This window comes from Gobius niger, assembly GCF_951799975.1.
Source record: "Gobius niger genome assembly, chromosome: 4".
NCBI lineage: Eukaryota > Metazoa > Chordata > Actinopteri > Gobiiformes > Gobiidae > Gobius > Gobius niger.
This window is the reverse complement of record NC_136855.1, coordinates 26,015,372-26,030,393: the sequence shown is the minus strand read 5'-3', so window position 1 is coordinate 26,030,393 and position 15,022 is coordinate 26,015,372. Positions and strand designations below refer to the sequence as shown.

The 15,022-nt window shown below is 40.8% G+C and overlaps 1 protein-coding gene across 2 annotated transcripts in view; it reads right to left on the bottom strand.

The window, feature by feature from the left end:
- Positions 1–1,904: 1,904 nt before the first annotated feature.
- insyn1 (inhibitory synaptic factor 1) overlaps positions 1,905–15,022 on the bottom strand; it is a 30,221-nt gene continuing 17,103 nt past the window's right edge. For both annotated transcript variants that reach the window (XM_079555583.1, XM_079555584.1), the window contains exon 3: positions 1,905–2,854. In XM_079555583.1, the coding sequence (XP_079411709.1) occupies positions 2,033–2,854 (822 nt within the window). In that variant the 3' untranslated portion in view covers positions 1,905–2,032. The remainder of the gene's footprint in view (positions 2,855–15,022) is intronic.

The following is a 15,022-nucleotide window of genomic DNA, read 5'->3' as shown; positions in this document are numbered from 1 at the left end:
GGGTGGGGGATTTCAGATTTTAAGATGAACTGAGCAATTTAAAGACAGAGTGACATTTTTCACATCATTTGGAGACATTAGAATCCTTGCAGCACACCAACCTTTAGCTAACGGCTTTTATTATTCTACCCGAGTAATAGTGCTCAATGTGTTTATATTGAGCTCCTGGGGCTTACCGCTGCCTAAACAGCTCCACTGCTATTCCCCTAAGCTGTGCTCTATGCAATAACTATTAGAAGTGAAGGCATAAACAAAAACAAAGTTGTGGATTGTTATTGATGCGCTGATGACCAGACACTCTTGAGCCTAGTGTGTGAATAAAAAAGTATTTCTTGGGCATCTCCAGTCCAGGTACCTCACAAATACATAATTTAATTTGGTTGTTGTGTGATAGCAGTATTAACAGTGAATAGAGAAACAGAGATTAAATATAGGGGACAATTACTATTAGCAATTCACTAACACGCTCTACTAATTTAGATTTAAATTATAGGTTATTGTTCTTCCTGTTTTTAAACTATTCATAGCTGAATTTGCAAAATATATTTAATCTATTAAGAAATGTCTCCAGTGACACATTCATTGTTTTTGTGTGTGCGCTGCCCGAAAAGATGAATTGGTTTGTTTATAGTTGTTACATTCATATCCATGATCTTTTTTAGGTCTTGCATATGCGGTTATTGGTATTATATCATCAAAAATAATATTGTAAAACAGTGCTTGGCTGACTGCAATGCCTAAAACCAAGTCCCTGCTCTCCACACAACATACATAATGTACTGATGTGAGTGTTTTGCTGTGTAATGCCTGGTCATCTTGACCAGACATGCAAAGGTCAAGCTCATAGGAGAAAGTTAAGTCCTGCACTCTTCAACCACTAGCGTGTAGCGGTTTTCTTTTCAGACTATGAAACAGGGCCCAGTGTTAAAAAAAACCATAATGGAGTTAGCGACAAGGCATCACAAAGCCAGTCCCCAGGGTGGATTATTGCTCGGTAAAGAAAATCTTTGAACACGGACGTTCTATGGTGCCACCATCAGCTCTTGCTCTCGGGACACTTTTTTTTTTCTAAATGTCATTTCTTTTCAGCCACATTTCTAATTTTTGCTCTGCACAGTGTAAGTAAATAGGTCTGACTGTGAGTTTTTGTTCGCCGATCCCTGGAGAATGGTATGCACGCTCAGCAAAGAGACCTCTCACTGCAACCTCCCTCTAACATATTGATCAGGAATGGCTATTGGCGTTAGCCCTGTGAATAAAATGCTACTCAGCTGACTTCAATTCCCCTACTGGGAAAGTGAATAGAGGGACAAAACCCTTAGCACTTTAGGAGCTGCTATTTATGTCCATTCTTTTTTTTTTTTTTTTCACATAACCTGCCAGTACAGAAATAAGCAATAGAAATTTGAAATGCCATTTAGTTTGACTGTAGCTGTGCTCCCCATGTTATGGCCTCTCAAACGGATCAAGTAGAAACTAAAAATCATGATTATTTATACCATACGGCCAAGTAGATTGTGTTTGCTTCCGCCTCTATCCTCAAAGTTTGTCGACATCAAAGAGGGAAGAGGCTGACGTGTGCATCTCGACACATTTCCCCTCAGAAAGCAATAATCCCCCTGACATTTGAAATAGCGCGAACATGAAACAACATTTATGGAGAATCAGAGAACAGCGTGTGCTCCGTTTTGTATTCACATTATGGATCAAGCTTTTGCTCTTTTTCTCTGACTTGTTCGATTGAGATGGCAGGAATAGTGTCTCTATTGTTCTTTTTCTCGCAATTTCTCCATGTTGTTAAAAACATTTTCAAATTTTTTTTTTTAATAATGACTGTGTGTGTGTGTAGTCATCTGTTTTTGCCGCGTCAACGCTGAGCCTCTGAATGAATTTAGGTCATCAAATGATTTACCATATCATTTATTTATTTAGTAATTCATTTATTTGTGTATTAATCTATGAGCTATGTATTTAATATTAAATAATGCACAGTCCTCATAATGAAATTTACGATTCATAAGTTCTTGCTCTCTCAGTGGTCCTTTGCTTTCTGTTTGGCTGGAATATACGGCAGTACAGTTTGGGTGCTCTTATCAGAGACAGTCTGTGTGCTGCTGTTTCGTAATAGTTTTTTGCGGCAGCTGGGGTTTTGGAGACCTTTCCTGGGTAGTGTGTGAGGACCTGTTAACCCCTTGATCGGAGAGGACACGTAGGAAGGTTCTAGACAGTTATGTAGGAGCGAGTGCTCAGAGGAAGAACGTTTGGGGGTGAGCGGGGCGGTTAGGACACTGGGCCTAATGTCGCTGTCCGGAATGGCACAGCCGCTCTTGTCCTCCTGTAAGTCCTCCTGCTCCTCCTCATCGTCATCGTCGCAGCACAGCGCGTGGTAGAGGATCTTGTCGCTGAAGCGAACTCTCTCTCTGGTGCCTGAGGTGCGTGGCGTCTTGTGGCTGTGCGTAGAGCTGCTGGCCTCCTCGCTGGATGAGTCGGGAGTGATGATCCGGGGTCCGTTGGGGATGGGCAGCCCACCGTTCATCTGGGAGTACACTGAGGCAGTGGGGGGTGGGGTAGTGGTCTGCGTGGGGATGGTCCCGCAGCCCAGCTCCGATTGTGCGTCTGCTATATCCTCTCCTCCGAGGCTGGCAGCTCGACGAGTGGCCACTCCCGCTGCCTCCAGGTAGCTGCAGAACTCCCAGCTGTCCGACAGTACATCTGCATTGAGGAAGTCCAGCCTAAAGGCCTCGCCAAGGCCTCGCTCACTGCTGGACGTGCTGCTGGCTGTGGCCACTGTCCAGTCATCTGGATCCAAGTCAAAGTCAAAGTCCGATGTTAGTTTGTCTATCTGGCCCACCACCTGCAAGAACAAGACCAGAAAAGAGGCTGTTAACTCTACACCATAGTCTGGACATGACAACAGATGAAGGCTGGTAAGTTGGTGGTTTAAATCCCAGCTCATGCAGATGCAGCCTGTCATTGGGTCCTTGGGCAAGACACTTGACCCTCCCTGTTTGTGTGAATATAGTGTGTGAATGCACGGTGGTGGTCAGTCTAACCCAGGGCGGCTGTGGCTACAGTAATTGCTTACCACTGCTGAGTATGGCGTCTATGAATAATGACGACAGTAGCAATTTGGGAAGCTTGTCAAGATTTTAAAGTGCAATTCAAGTGCAAGTCATTATTGTTTCTGTTGCATTCAAACAAGCATTCAACAAACAGTTGAGTGAGTTTGAAACCAGTTATGACAGTTTTATTTATACTACAACATAATATAAACAGAAAATCATTTTGTATCCTTGTGGCTGTGCATACAGTTCTTAAGTCCCACTTAAATACCACCTAGAGCTTGTCCAACAAAAGCAGAATGTTTTCACTGCTGTCTTTCTTTGCTTTTGCAGTATGAAAAACATGCCTGTTAATCTGTAAATGCTTTATTATTGTGTTGTTGTCCACATTTATCTTCAGGCAGCTGTGGACAGGTGTTGGAGTTGTGATGTGTTACATCAAGTCTTAGTTAAGTATCCAGTGAAGAGCGGCTGTGCTCTAGGACAAGTCACGGCTCATCAAAGAGCCTTGTGCAGCTCTAAGGGGAAGGAGTGAGGAGAAAACAGCCTTTACAAGTTTCCAGTCAGCCCAGCCTGCTGCGTTTTCCAGTCTACTGACGTTCATTTAGTTTGAGGTTTTCAGCCTTCTGAAAAAATACACTGATGATACAGGAAGCCTCTTAAATTCAGTCTACTTTCTTTCTATTATTTATCTATAAGAACCCCCGTATCCCCACCCACACTCACATGTACATTGTTTTGTTTCTTTTAAACAATAGAACTGCACTCCACCGGCTTGTGTTGAGAATGAATAGTAATGATTATTATATATTTACATTTCAAGTTAAATATCAAAGTTAAAGTAAAAAACAATGCAAAACATAAAATCAACATTTGCAACTTGGTAAACTTGGTTTTGAGCGGTTAAAAAGATAAAAAGGCAGTTTATTTATTTCATTAGGACAATGCATGTTAATGGCCTCACATGTGTCATATAAATTCAACTTTCTGCAAAATGAGGTTTGATTTTGAAATTGTGACTGGTGTTGCCTGCTTTTTTCAGAACTAACTTATTTCTAATGAAACTAAAAATCAAAAGAGAAAAACAAAAACTGTAAACCAAAGCTAAGCTGACTGCCCTGACTCCAGTGAGTCAAAACATGCTTATTCTCTCTCCTTCTTAGTGCAGCAGTGATGTGTGGCAGCCTGTGCTGCTGGTTAGCCTGACCCTGCCTGCAGTAGAGTATGTAGGCTAATTTAGCCTGATAAGTGTCTCTGTCTCTTTCTAGGTCACAATGCAGCACATGTTCACTGCACCAATACTGAGCACTTGGCTGCTGTTTCTTCCACTCACATTGTGTGATGAAGGAGTTGTGAGTTGAGCAGATTGCTGTAGCACCATGAAGGATGAATGAAACCATCGGAATGAATTTATTTTGAAATCACGCTGGTTGTTAGGCATTGTGTAAGATTGCAAGTATCAAGTTTTTATTCTTAATAAACAAACACATAGCCCTCCATCAGAGGGACAAACAACAGCAGATGTCTTCCTGGCATTAAAATATTGAAGGCTAGCTAGCCTATAAGCAAAGGAAGTCATGAGGGCAGGATTTATCAAACACTGCCTGCGTAAACAGAATCCGTCCAGCTTTCATTCCCTATGCATTACCCACTCACGTTTACTGTGCCAGCACCTAATAGCCCTGTACAGAAGTCTTGACGATACAAACAGACCATTTTGCAAGTGGGGGGACTACTGTATGTCACCAGTCAACTGTGGCCATGCACCTGATCAGGGCAGAATCATTTCGAGCTCTTGTAGGTGCTTTTCAAGCAGAAGCATCAGGCAACAACAGTTTATTGCTGCACCTCAACAACTGTCTGAGAGGATTGGCCTGGGTAATGAAGGGTCCGACTGAAGGAGGTCTCTGTTGGACTTAACTCCCTTTAGAGAAAGTTCCAGTCCTGTGATATAAAAGACAGTAAAGGTTAAAGCAAGTGTGAATTGTGGCCTGTTTCACTGGCTCTTTGCTCATGGAGCCAAACATAAGGTTGCTGACTCACCGCTGTGTCCTATATGCCCGGATGGCCAGGTCATCTTTGGTGTTTCAAAGATTGAAACATTGGCCCCTTTTGATTTATAAATCTATTCTTGGAGTTGTCCCTCCATATCTGCTGCAGCTCATTGAGCTGAGGAGTAACAGCAGCTACAGCCCACGTTCTCATGACGTCCTCCTGCTCTCTGTGCCCAGAGTGCGCACTGAGATGAGCATCGCACTCTTGGAACAAACTCCAAAATGAGTTTCAATTGGTGTTGTCACTAGATGCTTTAAATCTCTTCTGACAGATTTTGATATAAAGTCTTTAACCATTTTGTTTAACTTTAGGGTATTATCTTGATTCAATGTGAGATTTTGCATATATGTATGAGTGTTTGCTTTAACAACAGAGCAGACAGGTTTAAGTTTACATACACTAACATATACCTTTAAACAATTTGAGAAAGCCCAGATAACGATGTCATGACCTTGGAAGTACAAGTCTGGTTCATTCTTGGGTGCAATTTCAAGACACCTGAAGATGCCAGGTACATTGGTTTAAACAATTATATGCAAGTATGAAAAAAGATGTAAATAATCAGTCATCATACAGATCAGAAAGAAGGCGGATTCCCAAGGATAAATGCAAAAGACCTGGTGAAGAAGCTGAAACTGGTAAGAGTTTGTCATTATCCACAATGAAACAAGTACTGTACCGACATGGGCTGAGAGTGTACTCTGCCAGGAAGAAGCCCTTACTCCAAGATAAACATGAAAATGACAGATTGGAGTTTGCAAATGGACACAAGAATAAAGTCTTACATTTTTGGAGACGTATCCTGTGGTCTAACAAAAAACTGTCTAATTGTTTGGCCATAATGACCATCATCACGAGGAAAAAGGGAGAATCTGGCAAGCCTGAGAACACCATGTAAGGGCAGAGCTGAAAAGGCATGTACACCAAGGTGGCCAAGAAATTTGGCTCAGTTACACCAGCTCTGTTTGGAGGAATGGACCAACATTCCTGACAACTATTGTGAGAAGTTTGTGGAAGGAAATCCGAAACGTTTGACCCAAGTCATACAGTTTAAAGGCAATGCTACCAAATGTTAATGAAATGTATGTAAACTTTTAGTTGTGTAAAAAGTAATTAAACTGTGTAGACATATAGTGTAATGTTAACATCTGGTACAATATTTGAGTGATTATATCACATGCTGAGTTTCCGTACACAATCTGTAAACATGCATCTTTACAGGTTGTGTACAGAAAACTCTCCAATAAGTGTCAGATCCACAGACTTATTTGAAACATTGCTGATTGTGCAATGCATTGCCTCATTACGCCATATTGAAGTGGCCTCTCTCCATCTGTTGTGATTCCACCCGTTCTTCCTGGAGTCATCTTCAGATGCGACTCAGAGAAGTTTGCATTACATGTTTGTTAATTATGCAGCATCCAGCTTCAGGCACAGAGTAGGTTTTTAACGATGTAATCTGAAATGTCTTCACATGTATTCATCAGAGCCAATGGAGCGCTTCTTGAATGTTATTTCTCTCTCAACATGTCAGAGTTCCCGCATGCGCCAGTGCAGCTTTTTGGGGCCTGGAAGCACTCAGTGTCAGACAGGAGGTCTCAGCAATTATCTGAATTACGTTACATGCTGGTAACAAAGTAGAATATCAGCAATATTGTTTAAATGTAGCTAGCTCCTGCAGCTTTTACCAAATTTGATCTTAAAGAATTTCTCCCTATTAACATTTTATCAATTAGCTTTCTGTCCCTCAAGGTAAACCTCCTCATCTGTAGCTGTAAAGCTATACTGTCATACAATTTTATGGTGAACATTACAAACAAAAAGAAAACACTGATTATACAACATAATGTTCACCACACTTTATATTCAACATAATATATTGCGCCTGCTACACAAACTAAGAGTATGATTTTCTAGTTGGCAATCGATGTCCTTGCAGTGGGTGACTCATGTTTCTGCAACCACAACACAAGTGTTCACATGTGCACTGTAACATGCTGAAGTCCTAAGGATTGGAGATGATCCAGAACAGGCCAGCCGGATTGGTCAGATATTCTATGTTGTGTTGGAAGAGGGGATGAAGTCTCCTTTGAAGTGCGCGCTGGAAGCAGTTGGCATAATTATCTTGTCATGAGGGGAGCTATAAGCCTTGAAACTTCATTAGCTCCTAATAAAAAATATACATCATACACTTGTCTAAAATTCATTGTTGCAACCTTCTCATATCATAGCTGAATAATCTGACTCCCTCTGTCCACAAGCCAAATCTAAATGATGTCCAGTGGCTTGTAACACCGGCAGAGAAACAAAATGGAGTCTTTGTTCAACACCAGATGCAGCATGTGCAACTGTGGCAGAACACACTGATCATTTATTGAGGTTCTCCTTCATTGCCTCAGCCTGTGCTAACGCTGGTAATGACCAGGAAAAGATGGTAGTGCCACGCTAGAAGGATCTGCAGTCTGTTTCCTAGAGATAGTCCCCGGATTTGACGCGAGGACTGTCAAATAATGTGAGCCACAACATGTAAAGAGCAGCCACGCTGACCTATTTTAATGATTGAGCTGTTTCTGATTAACAACTCTGCTTGGTCAGGAAAGAATCTGCCACAGGAAGATGCTTAAACTAAAGTGTGTGAGATTGTGTGTGGCTATGTGTGTGGAACCATAAAACAAGGTAAAACCAGTTCAATTTCTTACGCTTTGAGCTGCTTGGACCCTGGCATTTGCCGTTAAACTGAAGGAATTAATACGTCGACATGTATGTGTCAGCTCTCAGTCATAAGGTGTGCTCCTTAGGACAAGGTTTTTTTTTTTTCAAATCTGACATGGGAAATAGGTTTCTGATCTGAGAAAGGATAAATACTTCTCAAATGGGGAAGAGTCAGATTGGTTCAAACATCTAATTTAAATCTTATACTCATGTCATGTGCCAGGGAGTCATGTAATCTGTGAGCAATGCCCAAAAGATGTACCACGTGATAGAAGGTACAAGTAGAATGCAGCAAATATCTGCTTTATTTGACTTAATTCTTGCCTTTATTGCCCCATGACTTTTAACCATACAGTATGATATATGAATAATAGATATTATGAGCAAAGTCGTAATCTCAATTTGCGCAATGAATTATGGGATCGCTCAGAGGTCAGTCGGGATAAATTTGACCCGGAAGTCTGTTTTGACAGTGCAGAAGCATGTACGAAGACGACAGAGTGCAGATAAATGCAGTTTAAATCATTTGTTCTATGTTTGTATGATATTCAAAACTTACTAAACTTAGTGTAGGGCCCAATGGCCGCTGGCTGCCCTGCTTTTTGACCACAAACGTGGGGGCCGCCATTGCTCCGCCGTTGCTGCAGTACCTCCATATCGCCGCTAGGCCCCCATTGAAAAGCATTGGACTTTAGACACGTTAAAAACTACTTTAAAGCCTGGTTTCAATTGTTTCAACGCTAGACTAGGCTAGATCTTCCTCCTGAGATAACGCTGGGTTAATAACAATATATGAAACCAGGCTGGTTTTCGTAATATGATTTTTTGAAATCTCGTATTTAATGAGGCTCGGACTGTTAGCATTGGAGCAGCACGAGCTACACGTCACGCAAGGGCCGAGTCTACGGTGAAAATCCCGCCCGTATGTCCTTTTTAGGAACATGCTTCGTCAGAGCTGGGGAGGGGGAGCCTGTAAATCCGCCATGAATTGCCCCACGGCCGTGGTCATTCTGGTAAACGGGGAGGAGTGAGCATAAGACGTCCATTATTTTCTATAGTCTATGGTAGGGCCACGTAACTCCAGTCAGCGACTGGGGCTTGAAGAGATGCGCTTGTTTTTTGTTTTTTTTTATCACATTTGTTTTTTTTATCTACTTTATGTATGCCCTTTTAAGGTTTAAAGTTTTTATAGTTATTATTTACGTTTTATGTTTCATGTTGCTCTGAAGAAAATTCCTACTTTGTGAACCTGTTCAATGTCAATAAAACCAATTCTGATTCTCTCGAATTATTAACAAGGAAAAGCTTTCAATTTCTACACATCTGAATGGTGAGGGAAATGTTTTACTTCAGTGCCAAGTACGAAGTACAGTTTCTTTAAGGCCGAGTGTGTTATCAGAAGAGATCCAACAATGTACATAAAAAAAATCATTGAACAGGACCCTATTGCACATGTTTTGCTGGGCATGTTTATTGTTTCCTATGCTGCATGACTTTATTCAACTTCTAGGCATTTGCCATTTAGCCTTTCCTTTATACACAATCTTCGTAATCCCTCCTCCCCCAATGCTGAGAGAATGCATATTCAGGCCAAATCATTGTGTAGTATAAATGTAAAGATGACCTACTTTCTGCTTTTCTATGGTACACTTTATATATAATGTGTAATTTTCAGGAAAGAATTATCCCCCCACCCAAACAGTCGACATTTAATTTGGCTTGTGCCACCTGCTATTGGAAATTAAAACTATAGAACTAATATATTTGACCAAAATGTTCGTGGAAGCACAGTCACCCTCGATATATTTCAATGAAATTCAGTGAAACAATCTTTGTTCATGCATATTTTACATTGGGTTTACTGGGAGATAGTTCATTTATCCCGATTGACCTTTGACCGGAAGCGCTGCGCATGCGCACTACGAGATTACGACTTCGCTTATAGTAGCACATCCTTCCTGCTGCTCATTGTATGGTTGCGGTCAGAAGTCTGTGCTGATGGGACACTAGCTAACCTTACTTTTCATACAGACTACACAATCAATATGCCAGTGGCATTTCTAGGTTTCCTTGGCCTGAAGCGCTTATCTTAATGGGAATGTGCTCCCATTTTCTGATATTTTGCAAGCCCATAATATATCATTACCCACCCAATATCAGGTGATCTACCGTGCGTGAGTGAAAACACAGGGTGAAAAGAAATGATTTACTTTTTTTCCCTCTTGCTGTTTCCATTATCTTTGGCATAGGCTAAAATGCTGTACATAGTGATTAACACAAAAACGTTCTGTGTAAGTATTGTGGAACCGTAATTTCATGACTGCTCAACTATTAAAGCTACATCTGAAATAAATAAAAAAAAAGATCTACATTTACACAAGGAATGCTAGTATGAAGTAATATCTGTTTATTTAGCTTACACATATGTTCTATATTTATCTACTTAGTACAGAACAGGTGACTTCATCTCTCGTTCCTGTGAAACTGTGAGTCAGTGTCTGGGGGTGTTCGCAGTTCAAAATTAGCTTTAAAACCGAACTGACTGTGAGCGTCACAGCCGTCCATGTAGCAACAGATAATGTAATAACGGAGACTTGTCTAGTTATATAGTATTCCAGTTTTCTGATCAGAACTGACAAAGCTTTTTGATATTTGTTTCATTTTGTCACTGTTATTATTTTTTTCAATGTTGTCACCTTGAGTGTTGCAAAGGACATTTTAAATAATAAGCCGAATTGATTTATCCATATTGTACCTTTCACATAATGGTAGAAGCCTGTTGTAATGTAATGGGTGTCATCAGACATAGTATAAAATATCTGAAAATATCTGTCACAAAATAAATTCTTGTATTTCAATTTTATTGATTGCGTAAAATTCTACGTGGTGTGGCTTTAAGGAGTGACATAAAGAAATCACATTTTTTCAGAAGTTAAATGTGACTTACCCTCGTGCGTACTGTGTATAGACGCCATAAGGGGGAGTGCTATTAAGCAGTTGTGTTGCAATCAACAGATCTACCTTTGAAACTTCATTTGAGGAAATCATTAATCCTTATTAAAACGTGTGGGCCCTGTAGCTGACCTAATTGAAATTATCTTTGTTGTAACAGTGTAAGCTGAGTGCTTTGTATCTATCTGCACATTCTGAGCCCTCAGTGGACTTTTCTTTGCCTCTATTCTATGTTCTATATTCTATATTCTATGTTCACTTCCTCTCTGCTCTAACCTTGAGTTGCGGCTATGTTGGTCTAAATTAGGAGAAGCTCAGACACAGATCAAATTACAACACAAGGGTGTCACAAAGTGTAACAATAATTTAAACCAAGCTCACAGGTTGCAAACTATAAGACACAAACCTATTACGTGACAAGGTTGCACTGTGAAACTTTGCAAAAGTGGTTAGTGGTAAGTTAGGTTGAACGTGAGGCTTTATCAAATGAGTAAAACTAAACAATGAAACCCATGAACAGACCAGCATTGAAACCAAACTATTATAAAATCTAAACAAAGTCTAGAAAGAGGAAGAACATTTTAATGTAATCCCTATACTGAGGTAGGAAAACTGAAACTTTAATAAATCAAAGTGTATTATCAGGATTAGACTACATACATAACAGTGCATCTAGTAAAAAAGTCTATCAGTTTGACTTGTCATATACAAAAGAGAACAAGAAAAAAGGGTATCTAAGTGAAGGGTACAGAGATACAGTTGTCCAGCTAATCGGTTTCCTGCACATGAAGACTTTATTTCAAACACCGCTATCAAGATGGTTACTGTAAGCTCTCAGTCGTACGCCATCAAGCTTATGTAAGGCGGAAATCAATAATAAATTACTGTGGTCATGAATATTCCTCATCTACAACAGACCAATTTGCTCTGTTTTTTCTTGTTGAGGTCAAGACACCTACGCTGGAGGAAAGGGAAGTGAAATAAACAATCTTGAGTGATGGCACACCCACGATCCCTCCCCACCTTTCTGAAGTAGGCCACGGATATTGACTTGATCTCCAACTTTTCTCACAAAACAATTTGTCATTGCTTCCAGGACTCTCCTCCATGTCTATCGGTGACAATCTTCAGGGCGGCCGCCTCGGAGAGTGACAAAACCTGTCAGGGCGCGTCACATTCACTCTCTCCCCGGCGAGCGGCGGGACGTCTTTGAGTCCGCAACACCTTTATCAGATATGGCACTACCTAAAGCTCTCCCGCCTTCAACAACAAGCAACTCAGAGGGAAAAGAAGCACGAGCTGACTTTACAGAGACCTATTTGCAAACAAAATCACCAGGAGGCATTCCCCACAAGGCACCATCTGGCTGCCACACGTACCTGTTCTCATCACTTTCACAATCACACCATCCGTTATTTATAGTGCCGCTGTCCATCTGCCCACGCACTGCATAAAGAACAACCTTAAACTAGTGAAGTAAAAAGTGCCTTAAAGTTAACTTGCAACAAAATACGTAGGTTACATATTTAGGGCACAATCAAAATCTGGAAACACAATACTCCACATAGAGCTGACTTTAGTACGGACCACATTCCCTAAATAAGAGTCTGTGCTGAATGTAGCCAGTGCTCAGTTGTACCATGACGCTGGATCTGCACTGTTTGCAAGACGAGAATGCTAATGTTGCTAACTAGCGGCTAATGGGTTTAGCGATTCTTGAGCCGCTTCATGCTCAGCGACTTCTGTATCCCCATCTGTAAAGCAAGGTCAACTAAAATGTACTCAGAGTGAGCTTTGTAAAGATGTCCAGCATGTCCGTATCAAGCAATAATTAGCTGCAGCAAAACTGATCACCAGCAAAGTGAGACTGAAGAAACAAATCACAACATGAAGCCTTGGAAAACGATTATAGTGAAATAATATAAATAGAAAATAATATTGAATAAAAAAATAAATAGCAGTAAAATTAGGTAACCTCTCTTTAAAGGATACTTCATTGGAAAGTTTACTCAAGTAAATGTAAATAAGCAAAGTACTAATTACTAACTCGTCTGCTATGAACAAGTCAGACTCTAACCTAAGTAAGTTCGAAGAAAATGTACTTGTTTCGTTATTTTGTATCAGCGATTACCAAAATGAAAACACACCTGGATAGATTCAAACAGACAAAAGCAGCGATTGGGAAGATTTATTGATCTATGTATAATAGTTTTGGCGATCAGACCCCGGCGGTAGACATCGATGTAAGTATGAATGTCAGTATGGATGAACAGCTTGGAGTTAGGGACGTCTTCCCCGGAGCCTGGACACTGGTGGTGGTATGGAAGACCCCTGAAGATGCAGAGGGTAGAAGCCATGGATGGAAGAGGCGTAGATGAGGTGGAGGCGGGTCACAGCGCAGCTGGGAAGCGAACGAACCATGATTGCTGGGGCTTAAAAGCGGGACCGAGGGCGATGATTGGTTGCTACGGAGGTGCGGCTTTTACGTTGATGGGCTGAGGTGGAGGTGTGGCCCTCTGAGAGCGAGAGTGACCTGCGTGAGAGCGGTCTGAATGATAATAGGTTTCTATATTGAATGTAAAAGAGTACTGTTTGTCTATACTATACTACATGAATGTCTTCACAGAGTGATGAGTAGAACAGTATAATCATCTCATCCATAGCTATCTCTATTCCTAAACAGAGCTTCTGAAATAATTAACTTAGTTTCTATATAATGATTATGCAGTTTCTGAATCGTACAATAAAAATAGCCATCCACTGTGACTTTAGTCATCAGAACACAGATGTGCAGCAAAAAACACAAAGCTGTTTTCACTGCAAGGGTGGATCAACTCGTTTTGTACATATTGAAATATTGACTCAAAAATATATCACTGGCAGCTTTGCATACAAAAAATAATATGTATGCCCCCCACCCCCTCTCGTTTATTTTCTTCTGTAAACAATTGGGTTGATTTGCATTTTTCAGGCTGTGGGTGAGGGTGAGTGTGTGCTCAGATAATTATAGTGTGCCGAGTTGGCAGAGAGACAGTGGTGGTTGTAGAGGTGCTACCTCACTCTTCTGAGAACTTCCTGCCAGAAGTGCCTGGTAAACAAACTTAAGAGAAGAAGCCTATTTATGTGGAGAATTATTTATGCACAAATCCACAACTTATAGCTTTTGGCAACTCAATTTAATTACTATTTCATTGTGCCTACGGTTGAAAGCACAAAATCTGCATTCCATACTAGTCTCCTGATAAAAAGATAATCATAATTGGACGGAACTGAATACTTGGATACAGATTTCATTTTTTTACATAAGTAGAGGAAACCTTCAAAGTCTATCTTAAGACTATGTCACGGCTTTATGATTCCAGTATATTATAATTATACTATTGACTATACATCTTCTTCAGGCCCATTATCTTGTTTGGAAAAGGATGCCAGCCTGCTACAATATTACAGGGAGCAATTGACAAATAAGCTGTATGCATTAAGGTGAAGGACAAGGGAGGCAATTTCTCCATCCTTTCCATGCTCACAATTCTTGTCTTGCGCCTGTGCCATACATTACCAATTCATAAATATTGGGCCGATTGCGCTGCACTGTTGACACAAATTGGAAAAAGTGAGGAATGGAGATGCAATGCCCCTTATAAAGCACATTTGTCTTCTCTGTAAAGATGACAACAGCAAAAGTATGAAGAGATGGAGCAGATGCAATTAGCAGGTATCGGGATGTGCTGTGGATGCTTAGGCAGCCAGATGTGTGGACTGTTAATGTGAGTTTTTGTTGCCACTGAGGTCCCTCTTACCTTTTCCCTTGTGACCCTTTTCTGCAACCAGACTGGCTGCAAATGAGCCACGGCTGCTTTGTTTGTGTGATGCAATAACTGCAGTTTGTCAGGCACCTTTTTGATGCAAGCTTCTCGCTTTTCACACACCATTTTGTATGCTTCCTGTAAAAAAGTGAGGAACTTGCCACATTAATAATCCATAGAAGCTGTAGCCATGGGTAATGCGGCGCTAGTGGGAGAGTCCTTACTTAGCCACTCTTTTGACAGCTTTTATTGCAGGGATTTTTTATTACTGACAAGGAGACCTTGACTGAAAACAGCAAAAAGGAGTGGTTAACAAAATGATGAGCCAATTTCTAGCTTAGTGACCGCAGATGAGTAAAGTGTGTAGCAGATAAAGGGAAATATGCTTCTGCAGGCCTTCGAAGAAGTACGTTTCAAGGGGAAAATTAGGCTTTT